At 45.0% G+C, this 9,529-nt stretch overlaps 1 protein-coding gene across 1 annotated transcript; it reads left to right on the forward strand.

Moving 5' to 3' along the window:
* The first annotated feature begins 336 nt into the window (after positions 1–336).
* On the forward strand, positions 337–9,218 carry LOC144102156 (lysosomal alpha-glucosidase-like). Its single transcript, XM_077635470.1, has 5 exons — positions 337–517; positions 2,642–2,781; positions 4,079–4,253; positions 6,069–6,171; positions 8,968–9,218. Exons 1-5 carry the CDS (start codon positions 353–355, stop codon positions 9,216–9,218), a joined length of 834 nt encoding a protein of 277 aa, XP_077491596.1. The 5' UTR covers positions 337–352.
* The last annotated feature ends 311 nt before the right edge of the window (positions 9,219–9,529 follow it).

A 9,529-nucleotide genomic window follows, 5' to 3' on the forward strand; every position in this document is an offset into this window, starting at 1 on the left:
AAATTAGCGGTGGATCGCGAGAAGTTGGTCACCCAATGAACGCTGCGGCCTATTCTACCGCCCTCTACCGGCAAATCGAACGGTCAAAGGTCAAATGATGCGACGCCATGGTGGACCACATATGGTAAGGCCTATAGCCACTCTTGACCTCTGGCTCACTTGAAGGTCAACCACACTTGACCTCTGGCTCACTTGAAGGTCAACCGGCAACCCACGGAGAAATCGGCTTTACGTAGCGTAGTGAACCTTTCGCTCGAAAATTCTCTACGGTCGAGAGTCAGGCGCAGAACGATGGGCGTGGAAAGACACCCGCGCTTCCGCTTCCGCAGTCGCCGTCTACCAGCCGTGCCTGATGCCCTTCGACAGCAGGCGCTACGTGTTCTGGGAACTGCTCTACGATGACCACGGAGAGTACGTGGCTCTCGGACTAAATGACTCCGACGCTGAGCTCCGCGGCGACTCGAAGCAGTTGAAGGTGGACTTCACGAAGGTCGCCTACCACACAGCTCGGCTGCGAGTGAGTGAGACCTCACGCACCTCTCCCGGCGTTATGTAAGCGGTGCAGGTGCGGCTACACAACATTCGGTTTCTGTCAGTGTGGTGCAAGAGGTGAGAGGCGTACAGAGGCGGCTGTAGCTCGCAGAAAGGAAGGCGGCGGGCAAACGTGTGCCGTCACGCCCGACATTTTTGGGCAAAAATTTTGAATAATAAAAGATTGTAAGGTGCTGTTATAGAAATGTGGAAGGTAATGGTCGATTCTTCCGATGCGTAGCAAAATCTTTCTTTTAAAGTTTTTTCCATCACTCGCATCGCATCGCCCAGTTAAGACTCGCATACAAAGTCAATGGGGTGCGCTTTTGACGATAGCAAACGCGTTAATAACAAAACAATCAACTGTGACGACTGGATATCAGCGGGTATATAATGATTGTTATAGTGAAATGTTATTTATATGAAAAAAATTGCGTTCATAAACTCTTTACGGTTCAAAAATGCTTTTATCCAGAATTACTTGGTATGATACGTCGGACAGATGCAGAAACCAAAGTGACCTAATAGGCCAAAGTTTTCTGCTGAACCCAGGCGCTCAAGTGCAGAGACGTTTTTACAAAGAGGTCGAAGGTCGCGGCCGTTTTCGGCGACGTACTTTGGGAAACACATGATAGCACCTTTTTTTTTTTAGAAATGGAAAGCGTTGAGGTTCCCACGGAAACAACGACCCTACTCAAAGATTCATGAAAAAAAAAATTGGCACTCGCTTAACTTGGGTAACCCTGGAATTCAGAGAAAAGCGTCCATGGCAGCTACACGCTCGCGACAGCCGTTCTGTATACATGTATACCCACACGACCACGTGGCTATGACGTGGTATATTACATGGTCTTACGGCACCCCCATCGGATGTCATCACGAGGCTTCACATCACCCAGCGGATGTTCTTAAGGTCAAAGGTCAACCCAAAGGTCACCCAAATGTCAAATGTGAATTCAAGGTCAGAGGTCAAATTTCAACTAAACGTCACGGGTCAAAGTCATGGGTCAAGGGTTCGGCACCACAACTGTACCACATATGGTCATACATGGCTATCCTTGGTTGGGCTGAAGGTCGTTCAAGGTCGTTGTGCTGCCTACCCGAAGACTGCTTTACCTAGCGTAGTGAAACTTTTTGCTTCAAAAGTATGGACCTTCCCGTCGAGCCCACGAAGAGGGCAAAGCGGCTGCTGTATGTACAGAAGAAAGCGCCTGGAGCTTGAATCCTCAACTCTGTCTTGTTATACGATCAGGGTCTTTGCCATTTCTGCTAAGCTTCGCGGGCGCGCATTGCGGTATCCTGAAGTAGCGCAAACGTTTTCGATTGCGCCCATAGGAAGGCGTTGCTGAGCATTTCTGAACTCCACGATGATTTTGAAGACTTGATTAATATCTAGCGGAGTTCTTAGTACAGTAACGTAGCGTTATTTCTGCACTCGCGAGAAGCCCCTGTCGCTTGCAGAGTAGGTGCTAACATGCTCAACCTTCTCTGAAAATTTGAAAATCTTTCTTTTATGGCGTTTCCATCACTCGCATCGAGCAGTTAGAACTGCCGTAAGAAACCAATGGGGAACGCCTTTGACAATGGCAACAACGTTAATAGCAATCAAATTCGAGGTTGCCGACGGGAGACCTCAGGATATATTGATTCTTTTAGTGAAATCTTACAATACGTGAAAAGATTGCGCTCATTAACTCTATCCCGTTCGAAAATTCTTTCGTCCAGAATTGTTGGGCATGACTGTGCGCACGAGGAATCATTAGACGGCTGCGTTTTTATGGAGGAAAAACGCTAAGGCGCCCGTGTGCTGTGCGATGTCAGTGCACGTTAAAGATCCCCAGGTGGTCGAAATTATCCCGGAGCCCTCCACTACGGCACCTCTTCTTCTTTTCTTCTTTCGCTCCCTCCTTTATCCCTTCCCTTACGGCGCGGTTCAGGTGTCCAACGATATATGAGACAGATACTGCGCCATTTCCTTTCCCCAAAAACCAATTATAATTATATAAAGTTTATAAATTGAAAACAAGGAAGAGTGCGCACAGAAGCACGAGTGACTGAAGTATGCTTTGGTGCGTGAGTGAGCCATCGGTTCGGTCCTATTTGTGTCCAGATTCGAGACCCAACGACACGGGAGTTCGAGCCGCTTCTGCCACAGGTCAGCCCCGGCCAGTTGGACCCGATCCTTAACTACGTAGTATCACATAAGAGTGGCATCTTCACGTTGCGCTCCGAAAGTGTACCTGGACAATCGTGAGTCATTGTCCGATTCTTCTCAACAATCTTCCTAGTGCACTTGGCTTTAAGACATGTCTTTGACATGACGTATTGCACCGCTCGTTATAGCATATCAATAAAGAGGTTCCCAGACCACTCCGGAATATTGCTGAACTCTTGGGAAAACTCCCACACACACACAAAAAAAACTCCCTTCCGAAGGAGACAAAGCCGAACTCTGTTGCACAGCCTCCATTCCCTATAAGCGCGCCTACTCTCATGCAGGTGTGCACAGACGCCTCTCTCTTCGGCCATTCGAAGAACTCTCGGGCGAAGAGGGTTTTTTTTTCCCCTCTAAGAGTTCGCTGTTTCACCTTCGCCCTTTATATCTGATAATATCCTGCATTGTACCACAATCTCCGTAAAACTAAATTACCTTCTTCGTCGCAGCTTACATTGCACTTGTTTTCTCTATTTGTTTTTGCTACTTTATTGGGCATTAGGCCTTGATTTCGTACTGGGAGTGACGAGTTTAATTATTCGTGCAGTTTTCTCACTTAGCGGCCTTTTAGTTTTTTTTAATTAAAATAAGGTTAGGATTCGATAGCGCCGAAGCGTGGCCAGACGAAAAAGCAGGTGGCGACCGGTCCGTCATTGTCCAGCAAAATCCTGATTGGCTGGCGGGCAGTTACGTAATCAGTGACGTCACGAGAGCGAAGAAATACCTTTGGGCTGGAGAGACGTGTCGTCACCAGCTCGAAAGTGATGTCACCAAGCCGGGGAATGCTCATTGGCTGGAGGGAAGTTTTATCACCAGACCCGTAGTTATGTCATAAGACCATATCCGTCTGTGTGAAGCCTCCATCTGCCAACCATGCGTGTGGCAGGTGGCGTAGGAATACTTTTCACTGCGTTCTCTGGTTGACATGCAGCAGCACCATATTTAGGATATATAGGGTGCTAAATTGCTAAATTCGTCTGAAGCAAAGAAATCACTGCTAGCTGTTGCACACTCCAATAAAACACTCTGAATTCGTAATGCACACACCTGTGTGCAATGTACACCTGTATGTAATGTACACCTGTGTGCAAAGCGCTTGAGAGGGTTAATATTCAGGCGCGTTATCCTTGGTTTTCTGTTCTCATTAGCAGATAACCTCGCCAGGCGTACAGATCATGGCGACACCTATCTCTCATTTCCCCTTCTTTTCTAGCAAATAATTAAGCTTCCCTTCGTGTGAAAGCAGCCTTTTTACATTAAAAAAAGCTATAATACATCTATCTAAGGTAACACACTTTCCATAACGGCTATATCTTGGGCTGGCGGACGCAGGTTCGGGGTGTACCTGAGGTCAATCATCTACACAAACGGCACAAGGCAGGTGGTGATAAAGATACCTTCTGCACGGCTGTTCTACGGCCTTCAGGGCCGTCATGGTGCCCCTTTCGTCAATGCCAGCCAGTGGTCGAGGCACGCGTTCTACGGAGCCGACAGTGTCCAAACTCGGGTATCACTGCTGGGGCAACCCCCCTTTCTCGTTCTGGAGCTGTCCGGATTGCCTTATAGCACTAACGTACAAAGACACATGGTGATTCTGGCTAAGACACCACATTTTTGTTTGCGTGCTTTCGTATTTCGAATATGTGTTAGACGTTAGTACACATAAATCACACCGTGATATTGGCCTACGACTACTGAATAATTTTTAATAGATTTTCTTCTTGGCACTGTCTGGGTTTCATCAACGGAGTTGATTGAAAAAAAAAACGACATTATATAACTGCTGATACGTCGTTTGTTGTCATTCCGGGTCTTGAAGTAGTCTGACTTAAAGCAGAAAGTTGGCTTAGCCTGATTTAAGTGTTGTAGTGAATTAAAGCTACGCATCAGCGTTTATAGCCGCCGCGGTGGCTCAGTGCCTATGGCGCTCGGCTGCTGACCCGAAAGACGCTGGTTCCATCCCGGACGCGGCGGTCGAATTTCGATGGAGGCGAAATTCGAGAGGCCCGTGTCCTGTGCGATGTCAGTGCAGGTTAAAGAACCCCATGTGGTCGAAATTTCCGGAGCCCTTCACTACGGCGTCTCTCATAGCCTGAGTCGCTTTGGGACGCTAAACCCTCGTAAATAAAAATGAAATCAAATCAAGCATCAGTGTTCATATGGCAGTTTTTCATGCCTCACCTAACCCAAAGGTTCGCTTGATGAAACCTAAACACTTGGGGAGAAGAAACTCAAGTATAAATTAATATTTATTGGTCGTAGGAGAATACCACGCGGTAATCCAGTGTATATTTTATGTCTAACGCATAATTTGCAAGAAAAAACACGCAACTAAATTTAGGTGTCACTCACTGTTACCAACTGCTGTTTTTTAAAGTTGTATCATACCATAGCCATTTAGTCTGCTTACGAGTGTTTTTATAGTAATGTTTGTGAAAGCATCGCTTAGTCACGCGAAGCACGTACCGTCCCTGGTCACGGACTGCGTTTCGGGTTGTCGTTTTCACTGTTTTGAAATGTTTCACTTCGGCATTTGCAAATCCGTTTCGTTATAGGAGAGACAGCGCTGTAAGAAACGTGATGTAGCCATCAACTCAAAATGTTCGGAAAACACCCGGAGTTGGCCTTTAATGGGTCACGTGACCTCTTAAACCACAGGTGGCGTCAGTTACATGAGAGTGCAGTCGTAAAGCTTGCGTCACTAAAACACGTGATGCGTTTACGTCCTCACGTCACCGATTCAAATGGGTCACGCCGTCCATTGTACTCACTAACTTGACCCGCAGTTAACTCACCCCCACGTATCTTTTCCAGATATGCAGGTTGTGTAGAAAGTGTGTCACATTACGTGAACGACCAGACAGCTTTTTAAATATGATGTTTTTGTTTTCAACTTTGTCTTCCATCTTATCTGTGGAACTGTTGCTTTTATTCAGGATCTCAGTTGAGAGCACAGCTCTCGGTCTGTGCCTTCCAGCTAGAGCTTGCGCTGTTATTAATGCGAAAACGCTAGATGACTCGACACCACGCAACCCTGCGTCGCCCAAAAGAGATGCGTTTCAAAACCTCAGATGGATAAATGGGTGGACTAAGTTGTATTAAGATTAAGTAGGATTAAGATGTATTCTAGGTTGTAATAAGTCGAATTAAGACGGATTAGTGGGTTGATTAACTCGGATTAGCGGACTCTGCATTCTGCCACCAAAGACACTTCAAGTTGACGAACAGTCCCGTTAATGCTTTCGCATTACCACCATGTATGTCCCTTCAGTTCTTCCTGTAACTTTCGCCTGACGCCCCTGATCTGGTTCTCACTCTCCAGGCTAAAGAAGGCATGTTTTCCAGCGTCCATCCATTCGTCGTGATTGCAACTAACAACAGCAACATCACACTGGGCCTCTTCCTTCTCAACTCCAACGATGTGGGTGAGGGCGCTCGCAAGCTGTGTGTTAGTCTGTGTGTTCCTCTTCGTTCGCCTGAACTGAACGACGCAAAGCCTGACAGCATTACTCCGAGTCTGCGGCCTTGAGCATGGCCCTTTGAGAGCTTCCTAACAGTCGCGAAGCCGCTCCTGAAGTTTATGTACCCTTACAAAAAATTATTCAGACAGTCTGTAGGTTGTCCATAGACTTCTGTCTATAAAGTCTATAGACTCTCTATAGACGAACCCTAGAGAACAGTCTATAGGCAATACAAATCCTATAGAAAGTCTATAGACAATGTATTGATTTATGGCCATACACTTTTGATAGACTTTTGTCTATTTAGACAGTCTATAGACTGAGCAGAGAAAAAGAAGTATTTTAGGAAGGCAATAGAGTCTATAAAAACTCTGTAGACTGTCTATAGACCATTTCTATAAGGGTAGGGAGAAAAGCGGCCATTGCGAATGGTGGATAGTGGGGTCTAGGTGATAAAGGCACGGAGAGTTGGGTCTAATCCTGGGCGGAACAATCACTTTTGAATGCTTATGAAAACTGAGGCGGAATGGTAAGGACTCCAACGAAGGTTCCGACCCGTTTGAAGATCATTTCTTCTGTGGTTCTTAGCACCTTTATCTCAATCTATAATTGCAATAGATTCTGAAGACGGCGCAAAAGCGAACAGGGGCAGAAAAGGCACACAAAAACGACGGGACGGGCGTCTATTTATGTTCCATATTTGCCATTGTTAACTTTTACGCCGCCTTTAGAATCGATTACAATTACAGACCAGCTGGTCAGACAAAAACGTTTTTTTTTATCTTTTCAAAAGGCGTGATTCTGTCCGATGCCATGATGACCGCTGTTACCTTGAGACTGAAGCTTGCAAACAGCATTTATTGAGAGTTTTTGTGATTGGGGTGCTTAAAAAAACATTGTTAATCCCTTTAAACGTATTTCATATATTTTTAAGCTTCGAGTATTGGCGGTGCCGTGATTGCGGCACGAAAGATTAACACAGCTTCCTCTCCTAGCAGTTAATAATAATAATAATAATAATAATAATAATAATAATAATAATAATAATAATAATAATAATAATAATAATAATAATAATAATAATAATAATAATAATAATAATAATAATTAATAATAATAATAATAATAATAATAATAATAATTGGTTTTTGGGGAAAGGAAATAGCGCAGTATCTGTCTCATATATCGTTGGACACCTGAACCGCGCCGTAAGGGAAGGGTAAGGGAGGGAGTGAAAGAAGAAAGGAAGAATGAGGTTAGTTTTGAAGACCCGTGCTATGAGTACGCTTTGCCACGCCTTCAAGTGCAGTCTTACGCCTGTCAGCAGTGGCTGTTGGCCTGTTTTTACAATACGCTGCACCGAGCCATCACCACGCGCGTTCTATGTCGCGCCACGTGCGCTGGAACACGACTAGACGTCCACAGGACGTCTCAAACGTCCCCAGGACGTCCAAGAAATTTTCAGTACCCATTGGTTTTGCTACGACGGGAAAGCTTGGTCCGGACCTCGTGTTAATGTCCACAGAAGCTATTTAGGTGCCATATGTGCTCACGAAAACTGTGAGAGAACCATATAGTATTTGTACCATTCGTCGTCTTTCAAAGAAGAACGCCATTATTATAATGTCCTTTGACGTGCCTAGCGTGGTTGATGTACCTTCCCTCACAAAAATATTTTGGGCAGTCTATAGACTGTCCATAAACTGCTGTCAATAAAGCGGGCAGAATTTCTGTAGATAAACCAATGGACTAGTCTATAAACAATACAAATACTATGAACAGTCTATAAACAATCTATAGATTTATGCCCGTACACTTTTAGCAGAATTTTATCTATAGACAGTCTATAGTATATTAATGAACAGATTAAAAAATATCTAAAGCAAGGCAGTAGAGTCTATAAGCAATCTACTCGTATAAAAAGTCTATAGACAACCTTTATAAGCAATTTTCTCGAAGGAGCTATACTGTTTCGCAGGAACTTCCGGTATATCTCCTCCGTTTCCGCGGTCCTGGTAATCAATATATGCACCCGGCTGCGGTAATGATCATTTTTAAGCACGGATAACTGTTTGGAACACATTGTCACGTGACAAGTCAGCAAATAACACGCAAACTAAAGCAGAACGCAATGGTGCTCCTTATTACATCCCAGTTACATCTAACAAAACCCACGGAGTTTGCTATTACGGGGCTTGAACCCAAGGCATTATTTCTCGACCCGTGTTTTGTAACAATCCATTTCCGGTTTGATATTTTTTCTACTATTGAGCATTGCTATTTCGGAGGCTGCAGTATTGAAGGTATAGGGCTGACCAGTGGAGAAGAAGCGATATAAAAATGAGTGGGGCAGAATAATCGTACGAAAAAATTACAAGAATGCACTTAGGTCCGCTTAAGAGCAAAAATGCGAAAGCCTTTCCCTCTCTCCCCCCCCCCCCCCTCTCTCCTCATTTTTCATTTTTGTCCTTTTCATTTTTGTATTTTCTACATTTGTAAATTTTCGTTTTATTGTTTCATTTACTTTTAATTGTTATTTTTATTTTTAATATTTTAATTTTGACTTCCTTTTTGTTTTGTTATCTTTTTGGTATTCTCTAATTCTTGTCTTTTTGTTTCGGTAGATATGTGCTGCTTACAACTGTTGAGTGACAGTTCGTGCGGACAAATTCCGTCCACTCCACTCATGAGCCAAGAAAGGCTTACGCCTCAAAATATGACCCCTGGTCTCCGCCTTTCCTTTCACGCGTGCCCACACAGTGATGACCCTGAGCCCGGCACGCCTGGTCACCTTCCGCACGTCGGGGGGCATCCTGGACCTGTTCTTCTTTTTCGGCCCCGACCCGCAGTCGGTGGTGAGGCAGTACCTGCGAGTCGTCGGCTACCCCGCAATGCCGCTGCCGGCGCTGCTGCTGCGGGGCCCGCACACTAAAGGAGTGCCGATACTCGACGGCAGCTTCACCAGCGGCAGTCTCCCCCCGACCCACCCCGAGGCAAGGAATGCGCGGTAGTAGCGCTCATGACTATTCTGATCGGTAATGTCATCCTTAACCATAGATAACTGCGGATAACTGCATCCAAACCGCTTTTTTTTTCGCGGATACACGAGGCTACGCTACTCCGTCTTTCAGTTCAAAACACTGGCAACCCGTGCTTTTCTGTAAGGAAGTCAGGACCTTGAATCGAATGGCGGACAGATTTTGTAAACCGTAATTTTTTTCAGCAAAAATTACAGGATTGCACCTAAGTTTTCTTAAGATCGGAAATAAGGAAGCCTTTCCCTTTCCTCTCTTTTTCCCTACATTTTAAATTTTTTAAGTTT

Source organism: Amblyomma americanum, chromosome 8 (assembly GCF_052857255.1).
Source record: "Amblyomma americanum isolate KBUSLIRL-KWMA chromosome 8, ASM5285725v1, whole genome shotgun sequence".
NCBI lineage: Eukaryota > Metazoa > Arthropoda > Arachnida > Ixodida > Ixodidae > Amblyomma > Amblyomma americanum.

What these genes read in the sequence shown, in the direction of transcription:
- LOC144102156 (XM_077635470.1), top strand. Translation starts at nt 353, where the DNA reads ATGCCCTTCGACAGCAGGCGCTACGTGTTCTGGGAACTGCTCTACGAT. An exon ending in GAAAGTGTACCTGGACAATC is followed by an intron (nt 2,782 to 4,078) that starts GTGAGTCATTGT and finishes TGGCGGACGCAG; the next exon opens with GTTCGGGGTGTACCTGAGGT. An exon ending in TCTCAACTCCAACGATGTGG is followed by an intron (nt 6,172 to 8,967) that starts GTGAGGGCGCTC and finishes GTGCCCACACAG; the next exon opens with TGATGACCCTGAGCCCGGCA.